Source organism: Mustela nigripes, chromosome 7 (assembly GCF_022355385.1).
Source record: "Mustela nigripes isolate SB6536 chromosome 7, MUSNIG.SB6536, whole genome shotgun sequence".
NCBI lineage: Eukaryota > Metazoa > Chordata > Mammalia > Carnivora > Mustelidae > Mustela > Mustela nigripes.
This window is the reverse complement of record NC_081563.1, coordinates 6223773-6241345: the sequence shown is the minus strand read 5'-3', so window position 1 is coordinate 6241345 and position 17573 is coordinate 6223773. Positions and strand designations below refer to the sequence as shown.

At 53.6% G+C, this 17573-nt stretch overlaps 2 protein-coding genes across 3 annotated transcripts in view; both read right to left on the bottom strand.

Moving 5' to 3' along the window:
- Window positions 1-1384: 1384 nt before the first annotated feature.
- On the bottom strand, window positions 1385-11334 carry IAH1 (isoamyl acetate hydrolyzing esterase 1 (putative)). Of its 2 annotated transcripts, none has more exons than XM_059405128.1 (6): window positions 10950-11334; window positions 9699-9751; window positions 6014-6130; window positions 4686-4847; window positions 3056-3177; window positions 1385-1853 (listed from the first exon to the last, which is right to left on the bottom strand). In XM_059405128.1, the coding sequence occupies exons 4-6, from the start codon at window positions 4789-4791 to the stop codon at window positions 1671-1673; spliced, it is 411 nt and encodes a 136-aa protein (XP_059261111.1). In that variant the 5' UTR covers window positions 4792-4847; window positions 6014-6130; window positions 9699-9751; window positions 10950-11334; the 3' UTR covers window positions 1385-1670. The 2 variants fall into 2 exon arrangements, with proteins under 2 accessions (XP_059261111.1, XP_059261110.1); XM_059405127.1 differs by having other exon boundaries at window positions 6014-6162; window positions 10950-11084.
- A 2293-nt stretch (window positions 11335-13627) lies between these two features.
- The window catches only part of CPSF3 (cleavage and polyadenylation specific factor 3), a 45224-nt gene continuing 41278 nt past the window's right edge, over window positions 13628-17573 (bottom strand). The window contains exons 17-18 of the mRNA XM_059405126.1: window positions 15987-16083; window positions 13628-13935 (exon numbers count right to left, since the gene is read on the bottom strand). Coding sequence (XP_059261109.1) covers window positions 13834-13935; window positions 15987-16083 — 199 coding nt within the window. The 3' untranslated portion in view covers window positions 13628-13833. The remainder of the gene's footprint in view (window positions 13936-15986; window positions 16084-17573) is intronic.

Below are 17573 nucleotides of genomic sequence, written 5' to 3'. Positions count from 1 at the left end.
GGGCGGCGGCCGGCGCACTGGGGAGCCCCGGGGCCGTGCTGCGAGGGTCGCCGGGGGACGAAGGGACCGCGCAGCGGAGGCCGGTCGCGGGTCTGGACCCGTCACACTCGGGAACTGCTTGTGTGCCGAGGCCCCTGTCCTTTGGAAGAGGTGAAGTGAATCTGGCTTATTTTGAGGCTTTCAGGTTTTAGTTTTTGTTTTTTTTTTTTTTTTTTTTTTTGGTTTTTAAAATACCCTTCAACCTGTGGTGCAGAAGCAGAAAATACAGCTGGATTAGGTTTATGAATATTTACATTTTTGTAAATTTACCTTTGTATTGAGAACAGCACTGATTAAGATCAGTTTTGGGGGTTTTTTTGTTTTTTGTTTTTTAATACACTGTAATGGTCCGCTGACCCTTGGGAGGCATTTAGCAGTTACTTGTGAGGACAACTGGAACACAGAGTTTATTTTTTGCCTTCAGGGAAAGACAAAGGAGAGAAAACGGAGTTACAGGTTCTTTCTAAACCGTGGGTTCTGTCTGTCTTTAGGCATTCCCAGAGCCTCCAGCAGGGAGAACCACCCGGCTTCTTCCTCAAGATAGATGTGTGAACATGGTTTCCCAGATTCTGAGGTTAGCACTTTCTAGAATGAGAACAGTCTAGCTTACAAGTAGCCAAACTGAATGTACAGACTCCTGCCAACTGTTTAGGGCCCCAGTTCGCTGGGAAGTTTTATATTTTCTAAGTCTGTCTAGTACCGCTGCCGCCCTTAAAACGAGCGCCATTCACAAAACCTGAACGACTTCGAAACGAGAGCGTGGTTTCCTCCTTGCAAACACTAGTGGCCACGAGGTACGTGAGCTGGTTCTCATCAGAGAACAGTGGTCGTGAAAGGCCGAGCTGCTGTGATGAGCAGGGAGGGCCCGCTGCTTCCCTGGGGCCTGCGGCTTTCTGCCGCCACAGCTGGCTCCTGCACACCCTGGGTGGGGACCGCAGGGGACACTGCGTTACTTCCTGCTTTAGGGCTTCAGGGCTGTGTGCATTTACTTTGTGAAGGATAAAAATCATCAAATTGAACTCTGATTTCCTTAAAATTAAGACTTAAAAGCTCCCCCCGCCCCAGTACTGAAATGAGCTCGCAGCCGACACATTCTAACAGATAATTTGTAAATTTTGAGGGCAATTAACTGAACCTGTGACAAATCAAATCTTTTCTTCTAAGGACGTTCATTACGCAGATGCCTGTTACACTAATACTTGAACTGATACCTTGTGGTGTTTGCTGTCTTAACTAGTCGTCATATAGTTTAGCTATGCTCCTGGAATCTGATAGGTGAGTGGGTGTATGTGAGAGTGAACGGTTCCCAGCTCCATGTAAGAAAATCGTTTTTTATAAAAATTAAGACTTTTTAAACAAATCTTGTCTTTACTTTTTTTTCCCATGTATACAGTTAGCAGGCGACCCAGGGTTGCTTCCGTAGCTGGGCACCGAGGACACTGCCTCAGGCAGCTGTCACAACAAAGCACACCAAGGTGCAGAGCTTCCCTAAAAATTCTAAGGCTTTTATTGATCTTGGTGGCAGAGGTTCCGTGTTCCAGGGTCACGAGCACAGATCTGACCACGCATCCTGGGATCTTTGTGGCACTGTCCGCGTCTGTAAGTCACCGGGCAGACTGGCTTTTCTGTGGCTAATGGTCCCCGTCTCCCAGGAGACTCCGTTCCGGCCGGGCTTCCGCTATGTCCCGCCAGTACGGGAGCAGCAAGGGCAGACAGGAGACTCTCTTCTCGATGAGAGGCCAGAGGTGAGAGAACAGAAACTCATTTCCCTTTGGCGACAAGTGCAGCCCGTCGGACAGGTAGGATGAGAAGTCCTGCAAGGGAACAGGGAAGTTAACCGCGGGGGTCCGCTGCTCCCCAGCCCTTCGTGGGCTGCCGGCTCACTGTCCTGTGCACACGGAGCTCCGTGACCCGCGGGCCATGCAGTGCACCCCCCCCCCCCCCGCCCCTGCCATTGTTCCGGCTCCTCAGACGGAAGAGGCCGAATGAGCCGACACGGTGCCTTAATGTCAAAAACATGACCTGCTGTTAGGAGAGCTCCGGGCCCGAGGGCCACAGTTTCTGACTCCCCTAGTCCAGGCATGGAGGTGGACAGGCAGGTTTCCAGGCGGAAGGAACTTGTACCCCCAGGCCCAAGCAAGAGCCGCTGCTCCTGGGGAGCAGGCTTTGCCCAAGCCCACCCCTGTCCCTGCTGGCGCCGGCTGGGCCACAGCTCGCCCAGACCAGCGCTTCCCCAGGCCTCGGTGCCCCCCGCCTCCATTTTGGAGATCTCAGGAAAGCCCCCTCCCACCCCACTCTAGAAAATCTCGAAGAACCTTGTAAGAGCCCCCCACGGCAGTGCACGGTTCCCTCCTGGAGCAGGACAGCCGTCCCGGACCTCCTGGATGGACGTTTAGCCCAGACGAAGCCAGGACTCCGGCTGCTCCTGGCCTGCGACGCCACAAGCGGGCCAGGCCCAGCCGACGTCTGGGAGAGGCCTGGAGGCCCGGTGCTGGGCTCATAAGGGAAACGCCCAGCACGGTGGCTGCCGGGTCCTGGTCCTGGGGACACCAGATGCGGGGACGCGTCCGACTGCCCTCCTGGGGCTGTACTGCTCTGTGGGGCCAGCTTTCACCTTTGATGGTTGCAAGTGGGCTTTCCGGCTTCAAACAAAAGATTTGGAACCCCCTCCCTCCAACTATGAATTTTAGCCCCCCACCCCCGGCCTGCTTAAGTTCATCATTTTACCTTTTAATGAGTTTTTTAATAGGGGGTGGGGTAGTACAATAATTTGTTGGCCTGCATGTCCTTGAATGTGAACCATTTTTGGCTCATTTCACTCTGTGCTCACTCCTGACCGTCCCGGAGATGGACGCCAGCCGCTGGGTGCAGCCGAGGAACCGGGCTGGGGAAGGGGTTCCCCCGCTAACCCCGGCTTTCTGGTTTAAGTGGTGACAGTGACAAGGGTCGTGCCTACTCAGAGCGGGGTCCCATCTGTGGGCTTGTGCTCACCCTGAGGCCCGAGCCAGCCACGTACCTGAGTGTCTTTCTGCATCAGGGTCCACAGGTCCAGCACGTCGACCCCGCAGTCCTGGGCTACCTGTACACAGGCGCCCGCGTATTTGCCAACAACCGAGTTCAGACGATTTAATTTGCAGCCTGTTGAGAGCGAGTGTGTGGGTGGCTGCTGGCCCTGTACCAACCCGCTGACCCGGATGCCTCTCTGGGCATGGCCATGGCACGCTCCGATGGCCCCAACTGGGGGAAGATGGTCCCCGCGTGCTGTGCTGCCCGACGCGGGACCAAGGACTGTGGGGACGAGGGAGCCATGGCTGGTCCCCACAGGGGAAGCGGACCGGAAGTCAGAGGCAGGAGAGCCCTGCTGCGGCCGTCTGCTTGGCTGGAACGCAGGCCAGAGGTGGCCAGAGGGGGGCCGGAGGCCAGCAAGGGGGACGCCAGGCAGAGACCCCAAGTTGGGGTATGTGAGGAGAGACCCCGGCACTGGTGTGAAGCTCGCTGGGGTTCAGCCAGAGAAGGGAGTGGGGAGGGGCTGTGGACACGTCTGCAGAGGGCTGGGCTATGACTGTGGGGACTGTACAGGCAGCTCCCACCCGCCCTTGCTCCAAGGCCACTGTGGCCAGGAAGACGCCTACGGGTCTGTCTTCGGGAGAACTTGCTCGTAGCCTGTGGCTCAAAACCCAGCTGGTGAACCTCTGCGGTCCTCCCAGGCCTCCAGCCGCATTTACAGGAGCCGAACGGGTCTCACAGAGCGAGGCCTACTATGTCCCAGATGCGGACTTTTTTCTGTTCTCAAAAAATGTCATGCCCAGTTTTGGGACCCACGGATGGGTTGCGACCGGCAGTCTGAGAAGCGCTGACGTAGCTCTAACTGGCAGCCTGCTCGTCCAGGCTTAGCACGAACCAGCTCCCAAGCCATGGAGGAGGGCCGCTGGGGGTCCCCACTTCACCCTCCAGAGTGAACGACCTCGATTCGGCCGCTTCTTGGGGCTGCCTTTCAGATGCCGCGGACAGTGGAGGCCCCTTCCTCCCTGTCTGCCCTCTTAGGGTAAACTTGCCCTGTTTACCTCCTTTGGGGAACTTTCTGGACATCTCTAGATTCTGCTTCCACACTGTGAATGACGGTTTCAGTCCGTCCGTCAGACCCCCACTCGCACTGCTGCCCTCCCTACTGCCATAGGCAGGAGCCGGATTCCGGTCACTTCTGTGTCCAGAGCACCTGGCCAGGTCCTGACTTAGCACCTAGAGGTACCAAGACGAGCAGCGATGGGGACAAAGTGCCTCCAGGTGCAGCAGGAGAGCCACACATGGTCCCCTCTAGCCCAGGAGGACAATAGCGCCTGCCCGTGCCCACCAGAACGCAGAGCCACCTTGGTCCAGGCGCAGAAGCGGTCTCGCTGTCAAGGGCGGGGGCACAGGCGAGGCAGAAGGAGCCACGTTCACACACAAATGAGCAAAGCAGCGGCTGCGAAGTCCAGAGGCCACCCCGTGTGGGGACATCAGGGTTCAGCGCCACTGCAGGCTCTTGGCCTGGGCTCCTGCGGGACCAGCTCAGGCCCCGCAGACCCAGCGCAGCGAGAGACCCGTGGCAGCTGTGGCCTAAGCCCGGGACCCCCATCCCCCCGCCGCCACCGCGGCCCGGCGCTCACCCTGCAGCAGGCACTCCTGCTCCCACGCAGCCTCACAGAGCGGGGGCGGCGTGACGAGGACCACGCGGCTCGCGGGCACGCCGGCGGCAGACAGCTGTCGCACCATGGTGTGCAGGTTCGCTGCGTACTCGGCCAGCGGGACGTGCTGCTTGGGGTTCTCGTCTGTTGGGGGGGGGGGACACACAGACACTGCACACACGTGCCTGCTCCAGGTGACTGCAGTGAAGGTGGAGATGGGGTCACAGATCCTGGGACTCCTGATGTTGCTGGTTTGGCACAAGGACAGAAACCAGGCCGGGGCGGGCGGCTCTTCACGCCGCGGACCCCCAGACCCCCGAGGCCCTGGCTGGGGGCCCTGCTCAGCCTCTCCGCGCTCGCATCTCACGGGTCACATGAGGGGGAGAACCGGGTCCCCCCATAGGGACCGTGGAAACGACCTTCACGAGGCGCGTGGCGCACCAGAGCCGGGTCCGTGCGCTCACTGGACATGCGGCCGCTGTGGAGTCCACTGTTTGGGCCGTGCAGGCTCCCCGCCGACCCGGCTCCCGTGCAGTGTGCGGGGACTCTCACGGGCCCCCAGCAGGCCACACGTGGGTGCAGTGACAGGAGCAAATCCAAGCACCCGTGGTTCCCCCACGCAGAGCTCCCCGGCGGCTGCCGGATGCTGCGAAGCGCTTCGTGTTGACCCAAGCGCCTCCAAACACAGAGAGGATACAGAGCGCGCGGAGCCACCCTGTTCTCCTCTCATGGAACACGGGGGCACTTCTGTGTCCGTGAGTGGCCCTCAAACACGGTCGGCTGCTGGGGGACCAGCTCGGCATGGCCACTTTGCCACGCGACTCCCCCGCGTTCACTGCTGGGGAGGCTACTATGGGTGTCGCGGCCGCCCGGCCGCCGGAGTGTCAGGCTGCATTTCTAGGTAGCGGAAGTCCTTTGACGCATGCCGCCAGTATCTTTCCAGAAAGATCCCAAGTTTCCCCACCAGTTCCGTAAGCGTGTGCCCATCTCACTCCACACTCGGCAGCTCCAAGTATGAGAGCTTTGGAAATCCCTTCCAGGGTACCTGGGGGACCCAGTCGGTTAAGCATCTGCCTTCGGCTCAGGTCATGATTCTGGGGTCAAGCTCCACGTTGGGCTCCCTGCTCCATGAAGAGCCTGCTTTTCCCTCTGCCCCTCACCCCACTTGTGCTCTCTCCCAAATAAATATTAAAAAAAAAAATCCTCCCTCTCTGACCCCGCCCCCACAGACGTGCGTGCTCACACACATGCACTCTTTCTCAACACAAAATAGCTAAAAATTAATTAGAAAACCATAAGCATGCCTTTACCTTTCAGCGCACTGTCATTGGCACCAAAGAAAATTGTAACTGCTGCTGGGCTGTCCAGACTGTTCCCTTTCGTGATTAATCTTGGAAGAATGATTTTGGCCCATCGGGTATTATAACCTGAAAATCCGCGATTCAGAACATCACATTTTCTGAAATGAAGAATTTAAAAAATGAATTGTGGGCAAAGAACAGTTTCTAGCGCCTCTGCCACGAGCCCCCAGTATGCACCCTCCAGGCCGTGGCACCTGCTGATGTCCCGTGGCTCTGAGCGGCTTTCACTTTTTAAAACTTTAAGTCCCCTCAACACTCAACGCAGTCTCAAACTCATGACCTCGAGATCAAGAGTTGCAGGCTCTCTCGACTGAGCCGGCCGGGTGCTCCCGCCGCATCTTCCCTCTGGGAAGAGCAGTCATGTTGTCGAACGTGGCATCCTTAAGTCTTTCCAAAATCTAGGTTGTCTTTCCTTGACGAGAAGGGTGATAAGTAACAGCAAAGGGGCCAAGCATCTTGTCTGCTGACTCGCAGACTCATGTCGGGGGTGGGGAGGGAGGTCCTGTCACCGGGAGGTCACAGCAGACTGGTGTCAATCTGAGCAATCCTGGGCAGAAAGTCAAAAGCTGGGGCTTGAGGCTAACAGTGGTTATTTGGGGACATCATATATAGAAGATTTCTGGGACTTTTTTACAGACTATTTTTTGAGAGTCATTTTAGGGGTACGGCAAATGCAAAGGAACAGAGTTCCTGCACACTCCTGCCCCCCATATGCACAGGCCCCCCTCACCCCCTGGTGGCACAGTTGTTGAAAGTGATAGACCTACATGGACACATCATCATCGGTGCCCCCCCCACCCCGTGGTCTTGAGTCAATAATTTTAATATATATACTTTTATGTACATGTCTGTAGTGTTTGTTTTGCTTCCTTAAAGACATGGTTTGGGGGCACCTGGAAGCGTCTGCCTTTTGCTCAGGTCATGGTCCCCAGGGTCCTGGGATCAAGCCCAGCATCGGGCTCTCTGCTCAGCAGGGAGCCTGCTTCCCTTCCTCTCTCTCTGCCTGCCTCTCTCCCTACTTGTGATCTCTGTCAGTTAAATAAAATCTTAAAAAAAAAAAAAAAGCAAACAGCAGGAGCTTTAATAAACTGAAAAAGCCGAGTTTATTCTAACTCCTCCAAATACTTCAAGTGTTTTTGGTTAAAGAAATACTGAGATACGGCTAAAGAACCCAATGAAAATATATCAGTAAATTTTAAAAGGATTTAAACAGATTTAAGAATTATTAGAATGCTTTCTTAACGCTAAAACACAGACGATGTCCCTGTGGGACACGATGATGTACTTGAGTTCCTGCTCTCCATGCAGCCAGCGCACGGACGGGCACTCACAGTAGCGCCCAATTTAACTGTACAGCTTGGAAACTGGGTTACATTTAACACTGAATCAGTCCACCTGAAACTAACATAACACTGTATGTTAATTACACTTCAAAAAATACACCAAACCAGCCGTGAATCAGTTCAGGGCTGTGCAAGCGGCTGAAGCAGACACTGAAAATTCACCCCGAGGCGCCTGGGTGGCTCAGTGGGTGGAGCTTCTGACTCTTGGTTTCCACTCAGGTCCGGATCTTGGGGTCGAGATCCACCGCCCCCCTCCTCCCTCCCCTGCACTCCGCGGGGAGTCTGCCTGTGCCTCTCTCTGCCCCCTCCCCCATCCACTCATTTTTTTTCTCTCTTCCTCTGAAATCCTTAAAAAGAAAATTCACCCTAACGGCTTGCATAGCTAAAGATGGAAATGCCCACCGAAGGGCCAGTGGTTTGGGTGGACCAGAAAGAACGCGGTTCTGACGCTGAAAAGGGACGGGGCAGTGGAAGTGCCTGGCCTCTCACCCCCGCAGCCCCCCATACCTGTCAGCACCGACCATAGCCCCCCGGCTCCCCCGGTGGACCCAGGGAAAGTACAGGGGCCCCCTACGCCTGGGTTCTGCTGCCCCACTGTGGCATTTTAGTTCCTAATACTCCAGTGAACAGGGCCGGGGTGCGCATGCCCAGCAGAGGCAGGCTACTCCAGGCAGGGGTGGGGTGGCGGCGGCGGGTGTGGAGCCCAAAGGGGCAAGAGTTCACTGACGTGCAGCCTCTCCGTGGGCTCAGCCAGCAGCCACGCCGCCCCGCGGGCCTCAACAGGATGCTTGTCCGCAGTCGGGAGGCAACAGGCCAGACCACACACGGTCTCCGACTGTCTTTTCTTGTAATTGCTCTCAATTCTGAAAAATAACTTCTGAGTGGTCTTCTAGCAAGCATATGTGTAAACTATCAATTCTCACAGGATTTTAGTACTAAAATTAGTCACTAGGAAACATTTGGTTTCCTGGTAAAAATTATGTGTTGGTAAAACATTTGAGATGCGGCTTTCCAGGTTACTTGAGTTATTTAGCTTTTCAGAAAAGGTGAAGAGGCCAATTAAACAGTTATGGGATTACTAAATGTAAAAGCTACTATTTAGGGAGCACTGCCAAGTCCCAGGTGCCCAAGCGAGCTCACATTAGCACTTCCAAGCCTCCCAATAAGAAAGCAGGTGACCTTGTCTCCGGAGGCTCAGGACCCAGGGCTCAGGAGCCACACCACCTGCCACTTCTTAGCTGTGAGTGACCTTGTTAAAAACCCTCTCCATCTTATTCGTCTCATCTGTAAAATCCCAGGGTGGTTATAAAGATTCAATGAGTCAATGCACATGAAGCATTTTAGTTTCTGGCACTTGGTAAGCACTCAGTAAAACTTAGCAATTATAACTCTCCCATTTTACAAAAGGGAAAACTGAGTGATAATTCCATGTTTCTAGATTAAGCCCACTTAAATAGGGTGGAACTTGGGAACAGAAAAAGTTGGGAAGGTCAATTTTTTCATTTCTTGTTTAGGGCATAAAAATGAAGGAGAAAGTGAAGACATTTTAAAACACATTTCACATTTGGAAATAAAATACATTTTCTTGGTATATTAATTATACTGGTGAAAATTTTCAAATATTAATAAACTGGTAGTACATCCTGCTTATTTCTTCTAAAGGAGAAGACAAAACTCCAATCTGATCAGTGGACCGATATTCTAAATAGTTGTGTTTAGTGTTTTAAATGTGGAAAATATTTCTAAGTATTTTTTAACCTCCTGAATTGGGGCAGTGTTCCCTGTTTGATGACTTCCTTAGCACAAGCTTACACTACGTCTGGCAAACAGAATGCCAAGATCATTACTATTTCTGACCTATTTTATAAAGAGAATCTGGGGGGACAAAATCCTCTACCCAAAAATGACTCTAACTTTGGTTTATGAATATACTTTGCTTTCTTTCAGTTGAATTCCTCACTACTTGTTTAAACCATACCCCACCCACAGTAATAATTGAAAAAGAACTTGTCTTCTTCAGATGGTCAATAACTGTGTTTGGCTCCAAACCCCCAGTATCTTTTCTACAACTTTTAGGGTTTGATTTCATATCCACAAAACTTCTGCTGAACCCCGAGCGCCTGCCCTTCCCCCTTCCCTTCCCCAACCCTGTATATACTAACCAGGAAAGGCCCGCAAAGACGAAGGAGGGATTTACTGTTTGAAACTCTATCATTCACGCTCTCTTCTGGGATGCAGCTACAGCTTTCCATCAATAAACACTCGATTATCAATCTAGAAACTATTCTCACCTGACCAGCTTGTCAGCCAGTGATGCTCCCCATCCACCCTGCTGGAAAGAAAACTGAAAAAGGAAAAGTCCATTACTACTTATGGATGTAATTGGCACATGGTAGAAAGGGATATTTTGGTCAGCAGCTCCTTTGCTTTCCTCTCCTCCTCCCAGACTTTTTGTCCCTATCAACTGCATCTGAGACCGTCGCCTGCATTTTATTGAGAACTAACATTGGTCATTTTTACCTAGAAAAGCGGCTTAAAATTATGTATGAGAGAAAAAATCGATTGTATGTTCAGTTAAGAAAGAGGGTCCAGGCTGAACTGCACTTCCGTAATCGAAAAGAATAAGGAAGTCAATCACAGAGCTTGGGGTGAACCTTTTTTAAACATACATTCTTATAAATCTGGAGAACCCTTATTGCTCTATTTGCCTAAAAAGTGGTACATACACAGGAAAGTGGTTGCGGAAGTCATATTTGAAGAGACAAAAAAAAAAAAAAAAAAAAAGCCGCCGCGGGAGTCATTTTTGAAAGCGTCCTTCCTGCCCGCAGTAGCACGTGTCCTTTTCCTTAACGGGACGGGGTGAAAACGGGATCCGCTCCGTTACTCCCGCAGACGCTGTAGTCCTCACCAGCTTGCTCCGCCAGAGGAAGCAGAGGCGAACCTGGCTCCAAGTGTTTTCTGCGAGGAACGGGCTGCACGAAACCTCAGCAGGGGACCCAGGCGCCCCCGCAGGGAAGCTGCGCGCGGGACACAGAGCGCGGTCCCCAAAAGACAGACTCTAAGGTGAGCGCAAGGCGCCCCTCCTCGGACCGGGTCTCCGACTATCCCGAAACCTGACGCAAAGCAGCGAATTCGGACTTTGACACTCCGAGGCGCGGCGGGGGCGACTCCCCGCACCTCCCCCCGCCCGAAAAACAGGCTCAACCGAACGGCCGTGCAGGTCCCGCGCCACCCACCCCGGCATCTCGAAGGCGGGGGCAACCAGAAAGGGGACCGCTGCCGGGGGCCCCGAAGGCGCGCTGGAGGCGGCGGCTGCAGGAGGCTGCAGGCGTCCCCGGGCAGATCCCGGCCCGAGGGCGCTCAGCCTTCCGGGCAGCCCGCGCGGGGGAAGCGGGGTGCGGGGAGGCGGCCTCGCTAGCCGCGGGGCAGACGGCAGGACGGGGGCCCGGTGCGGAGCTGCCCGGCCCGCCGCTCTCTCAGCGGGGCAGGGCGCGGCCGTGGGCGCCCGAGGGACCCGCCACGTGAGGACCGAGCGGCGGTACCTGGGTGATGGAGTCTCCGAAGAGCAACACCCGCGGCCAGGCCAGAGAAGCCCCGCCGCTCGCCGCCTCGCACAGCGCCATATTGCCGCCAGCCGAGAGGCGGGGCCGGGCCGGATATCCGGGGCGGGGCGAGCGGCCGGGGGCGGGGCCGCGCGCGGGGCTCCGTCGCGGTAGCGTCGCCCGCGGGGTGACTGCCCTCGGGGCTCCCGGGGCTGCACGGACTGAACCCCTTTGGCGACCGGCCGTGCGCTGGCCGTTGCCCCGTGGGACGCTCGTTTTTGTCCGTTTCCCAGTCGGACTCGCTGCTCGTCGTTCGTCCTGTCAGGCGCGGGGCGCCCGCAGCCCTCTGACCCCGGGGGCGCGCAGACCCTCCGGGCGGGGCGGCCTGGGCCCGCACCTCCCCGCGCCCGGGCGGGGGGCCCGAAGGGGGAGAGGCCTGGCGCCGCCCCCAGAGCCAGCGCCGACCCCACGCGGGGCCGAGGTTTCCGCCAAAGGCCCGCGTGTGGAGACCGTGGGGAAGTGCTTCCGAGGGGCGCGGCCACCGCAAGGCCGCCGCGTTCAGTGAACGGACTCGAGCATTTATCGAGGTTTGGACCTTAAAGAACAGCTTGAGACGTCTGCAGAAGGCGGACCGTTCAAGGGCGAAGATGGGGTTTGCAGGAGCGGGGAGACATGAGGGAAGGGGGGCCACAGCCGACGAGCAGGGTGAAGGGTAGAAGCATCTACGATCACTAGGAACCGGGGTTCGTGCTGAAGGCGGGCCGGGGCAAGATGGGGGGAGGGGGATTTGAGCAGGTGCCCGGCCGGACGCCCGAGGGGCCAAGGACCGAGCCACGGGGCGGGTGGGGTCGGGGGCGGCTACTTCGAAGACCCCCAGGAGCTCCAGGGCTCGAGTGCGCTCCGAGCCCTTGTCGCCCCAGCTGCGCGCCGCAGTCCGACGGCCGTCGCTAGAAAACGAGCCAGAAGCCTGTCCTGAAACACCTGAGCATGGAGAACCCGGCGGGCACGCGGCGCCCCGCAGACCTACCGCGCTGCGGCTGGGGCGTGGGGGGGCGCCTGGCGGGAGGCGGGAGGCGCGACGCAGAGCCTCAAGGCTCCGCGCCAGCAGCTCCCCATCTCCTACTAGAATCGTGGGGAGCTTCCGAATGTGCTCGGAGAGGATCCTCACTCCGGACCAACGACCTTGACGTCCGATGCCGCGATGTGCGCCTCCGTCAGTTGTTGCTGCCCGCAGGCGACTCCCGCATGTAGCCAAGGTTGAGAACAGCTGGCTTAGCTAAGGCGTTTGGACTTGACCCTAAGGACAGCGAAGCTCTGGCGGGCCTTCAGCAGGGAGGGCTTGAGAGCAGGTGTGTGTGTTTCCGGAGTCAAACGGAGGGTGTGTGTGTATGTGTGTGTACGCGCGCGCGTGCTGTGGCTGTGTGTGTGTGCGCGCGCGTGTGCGTGCGCGCGCGCGCGCGCGCGCTGTGGCAGGAACCGGAGGGGCCAGGCTGACTGGGACTCGAGCCACCGTGAGAAGAGGAGGGGAGACTTGAGCAGTTTAGAATCCTTAAATCGGTCACCTCAGGGAGAGGGACTAGGGGAAAAGGCACATTCTCTTTTTACTGTACATATTGTCTTATTAAGATAGAGTTTTTTTTTTTTAATTAAAAACGTTTTAAATCTCTCAAAACAGGGGCGCTGGCGAGGCTCTGTTGGTTGAGTGCCTGACTCTGGATTTCGGCTTAGGTCGTGAGATCGAGCCCCGCTTTGCACTCCGTGGTGGGCAGCGGTCCGCTTGGGATTCTCTCCCTCTCCCTCTGCCCCTCTTGCTGGTTCTCTTGCTTTCTCTAAACTAAAATCTTTTTAAAAAGTCTATCATAACAAAATCTTAGGTGACACAAAAGGTGACCCTTAGAGCTTTGGTTTGGACCAGAGACAAAAGTAGGGTATCTTACAGAAATAAATAATTGAAGTAAAATTTCAGATTTGTGCACTCAAGCTTGTCACAGCAATGCAGAGAAGGAGCGCTTGGTGGCTGCAAGTCACCAAGAGGTGAGGCAAGGAGAGACTAACAGGGTCAGTGGAATTTAGAGACTGTGGTTGGCGAAGGCCTTCAGCTTGATGGTGCGTGTGACCGACTCTCAAGGTGGGCGTGAAGGCGAGGGCGAGCTTCTGCGCGTGCTCGCTCCCTGACGGGGCAGTCGGACCTGTGCGTGGAAGCGGACCCCAAGGAACACCCCGACTGACCTGCTCCCGCAGCACACCGCCCCCCACGCTCCTGTGTCCAGTTATCACAAGTCTGAATTACAGGCGCTTCAGGAAACTGGCCTAGTGATTTAATTTATACACAGAGCAATTCCACAACTCACACCTGAATCCCCTGGAGCTTGAGGCATAAAAATAATAGCCTGAGTATTTCTGAATTGCATGTGTAGATACTACACAAAGAAAGTATCACTGAATCCCAAAAGCCTTAATTTTACAAATGTAAAAATTAAGGAATTTGCCAAGAGTATCAGGAAGGAAGAAACCAAAAAGCACTTGGGTGATAATCTCTATTCCCACTCAGAATACAAAATTGAAAATACAAGCCATCATGCGTTTTCTTAAAAAGGACACCAAGACATTCTGATTGAGCTGCTACAAGCAGATCTGGAAGGTTTCACTGGCAGCAGCACACGTGCCTAGAAGCAGAATCAAATTCTAAAATAATAGTTTATTCAGTAGTTCTGGAATAACGGACACATTAGTTGCTAACTTAGTAGCACTCCAGCTGCTGGAATTGAGGCCATTCGAGATCACAGGTAACTAGGCTACTCCCAAGAAACCCATGTATTTTAAGTAACAGAAGTGGAGTCAAGCGTTAAGAAAAAGCGTTCTGGGATCCGGAGCCGTCTGGTCGTCAGTGAGCGGGGGTGAGCGCCTCGTAGAGCCTCCGCGCCGCCAGCTCCACCATTTCCCGCAGCGACTCGTCGTCCTCGCTTCCTTCCTCGCAGTCCACCGTCTGCAAGCGAAAGCACAAACGGCCCCTTCGCCCTACGTGTCTCCCAGGGCTACGTGGAAGACAGGCTGATCCTCTTCAAGAATCCTCTCCCCCAGGGTGGTCACAGAGGCCTGGCCCTGGGGGACCCCAAGCTGCGGCCCTCGGGCCTGCAGGCCTGCGTCACACACGTATCCCCGACAGCACCATCACCGGGTCTAATTAGGGACACACTTTGGGAAAAGGAATAAATGGAAAATCTATATGTACTTCAAAGCCCATACTCTGACCCAGTAAATCACACTAGGAACTCAGTCTGTGTAACACAAATCACTTCGCAAGCGGTGGGTGTCCTCGCACTCAACATTTGCTATTAAATCTGATTTAGACCAATAATCTAGTTATTTCCCAGCTACAAAACACTATATGCTGTTTAAAAATTTTTTTTTATCATAATACTGCTCATATAACAACTTAGGGAAGGAAAAAATAATACCCTTAATTCTAGAACCTACTAACTCCTGTGAACATGTCCGTGTATAACCTTCTAGACTTTGAGCTACACATACGTATTTCTTTAAAACCAAAATAGGGCAATTTATCATACTTGCGATCTAACTTTTCTTGGCCCTCACTAATGCCGGGGGACAACTGTGCCCGTCAGTGATGCATACTGCCGCCTTCCCGACAGCTGGCTGTATGGGCCTGTGTCAAGGTGTACAACATACACATAATCTGTTTATTCAGTGAGTTACTGTCTCATACTCTTGCACAATCCGGTCTCTTGCAGTTTTGTCGCTATTATAATCGATGCTAGAGTAGAAATCCATGTACATATATCTTTGCTCCAATTATTTTATCATTAACTTGCCTATTTTCTTCGATTCAATCCAGTGAGTGGATTGTGGGTAAAGGTATTTACTTTTCTGGGCCTTTCCAGGCATTTCACCAAACTCCCCTGCAGAAAGAACACGCCACCTCATTTACAGTCCCCCCCCTGCCCCAAAATGCCCTGAGAATAAATGGTCCAGTTTTCCCTGGCGCCAGGTCCCAGCACTCTGGTTCATCTGGGTCTGCGTGATGAGCAACAGTGAGGCGGTGGCCTTTGATCAGTATTTCCTCTAATTATTAGTGGATTGAGCTGAACATTGGCTTTGTGTGCTTGCTGGCTGTCCAGATTTCTTCCCTAGTGAACCACTTGGTTATGTTCCTAGCATATTTGTCTAGTGGGATAAAATCAACTAGTGTCTCCTCAAAGAATATAAAAGAAATTTAAAACCTATGTTATTTAGTAGAACTGTTCGAATCTTCAAAATCAAGCCTGAGAGATATACATATTCATTTATGCTTAAATAATGATGCAGGGTTTGTAGTGTGAGAACAGGGCAGGCCCCACGATCCTAAACCCTGCCGTCTGGAAAAGGTACTTGGACCTTGCTGGTAAAGCCAGGAACAGCTTTTCTGAAAAAATCTGGAATCAACCGGATGCCAAACAAGAGAAAGGCTGCGGTGGACTGAGGCCTCTCGTGGAAAAGGGAAACGATAGAAAGTGCACATGGGAAACGCGTGCTGTGCAGATGGGCAAGGAGCAAGAACGTGCGGCGCCCGGCTGGCTCAGTCAGCAGAGCAGCCGACTCTTGATCTTGGGGTCGTGAGTTCAAGTCCCACACTAGGTGTAGAGATTAATAAAAAAATAAATAAGCTGAAAAAGCAGGATTTGGGGCACCTGGGGGGGCTCAGTGGGTTAAGCCTCTGCCTTCAGCTCAGGTCACGACCCCAGGGTCCTGGGACCGAGCCCCCACATCAGGCTCTCTGCTCAGCGGGGAGCCTGCTTCCTCCTCCCTCTGTCTTGTGATCGCTGTCAAATAAATTAATTAAAAAAAAACAACGCAGGGCTGTGTAACTTCACATATAATAACAAACAGCCTGTAAAGAGCAAATGTAGGGGGAAAAAGCAAAGCTGGAAGGAAATGTCAAAACGCTAAAGTGAGCTGTCGGATGGGAGACCAGAGATTACTTCTGTTTTCACTTTCTCTTCCAAGTGCCCTGAAATGTGGGAAGAAGCGGCTACATACCCGAGTCTCCAAGTTGATATTAGCAGTTTTCCCATCCACTGTGACACTGAGGACAGAACCATCTTTCACACTTACACAGTCTTCTCCAAATATGTCCCTAAGGTAAACAAAGACGCCAGATTAGTGCAGATGCATTAACATGTAAGTCAAGTACCTTTTTATGTCCTGGGGGAAAAGTGATATTGAAGACGGCCCTTGTTCTGAAGTAGACTATGTCTACCTGTTCCTGAGATGTACTTAATTTAAATTTGCTTATTAATTTTATAAAATGGGTAAAATACACAGCTGCCATTAAGACTGCTTTCTTCAGGGGCACCTGGCTGGCTCAGTCGGTAGAACATGTGATTCTTGATCTCAGGGCCATGAGTTCGAGCCCCACGCTGGGCCAAGAGCTTACTTTAAAAAAACCAAAAAAAAACAAAAAAAAAACGTTGTTCAGCTGGCCTTGTGTATGCACTTCATACAAACGATCTGAACTGACAGTAACTTACTGAGAAGCCCCGTCCACGCAGGAGGAAAACAAGACACAGGGAGTCCCCACGAACAGCCAGAGGCTGTGGGGCTGGTGATGAAATCCAAGTATCGCCACTGAACGGACTCAGGCCACGCTGTCTGCTCCCCTGGATGGATTTCAAACGCCTCTTTTGAGTTAAACTCTTTTCACTGAGCATCTGCTATGTGTCGTCTTCTCGGGGATGGACGTCACTAAGACCCTGCGCCTGTCACCGAGGAGCTAGAGTTTAAGCACTAATTTCTACATCCATCCACGTCAGGTACACAGGCACCTGCCACCGGCGTCCAGGCAGTAGGCTGGGCACAGGCCGGGAAGGGCAGCCCGCAAAGCCGACAAGGCAGCCGGTCAGCCCCCGATGGGCCCTCGCTGTCCACGTGGAGGACCGGCCAGCCTCCTGCTCTCTCAGGTAATCAATAACAGTAATCAGTTAACGGCAATCAATATGTTTGAGTAAAACTGACTGGGGAACCTAGTTACTAAGGAAAAATGCTGTATTTTAACCAGAACTATATTCAAAGGTAGGGAAAAATATTTCATGTTCATGTAATCAATTATTGGTTTGTTTAAAGAAACCAATAAACGTATTTATTCCTATACAATCCTAAGTCCTAAGGATTTAAACAACTGGAGTTTTTATTTTATTTTTTAATTTTCTAAAGATTTTATTTATTTGACAGAGAGAGAGACAGAGATCATAAGCAGGTCGAGAGGCAGGGGGAAGCAGGCTCCCCACAGAGCAGAGAGCCTGATGCAGGGTTCGATCCCAGGACTCTGAGATCATGACCCGTGCCAAAGGGAGAGGCCTAACCCACTGAGCCACCCAGGGGGCCCTAAAGAACTAGAGTTTTTAGATTATGATCGACTTGGGAGATTAAGCGCGCTGGTATGGCACGTTCAGGAGGTCAGTGTAAGCTTTAGCTCTTTAGTCCACATTCCTGTTTGTCACAGTTCGAGGCTGTGAGTGGAAGCGTGAGGAAGACGGCCGGGGCGGTGGGTCTGGGCCGGGGCGGTGGGTCCGGGCCGGGGCGGTGGGTCCGGGCCGGGGCGGTGGGTCCGGGCCGGGGCGGTGGGTC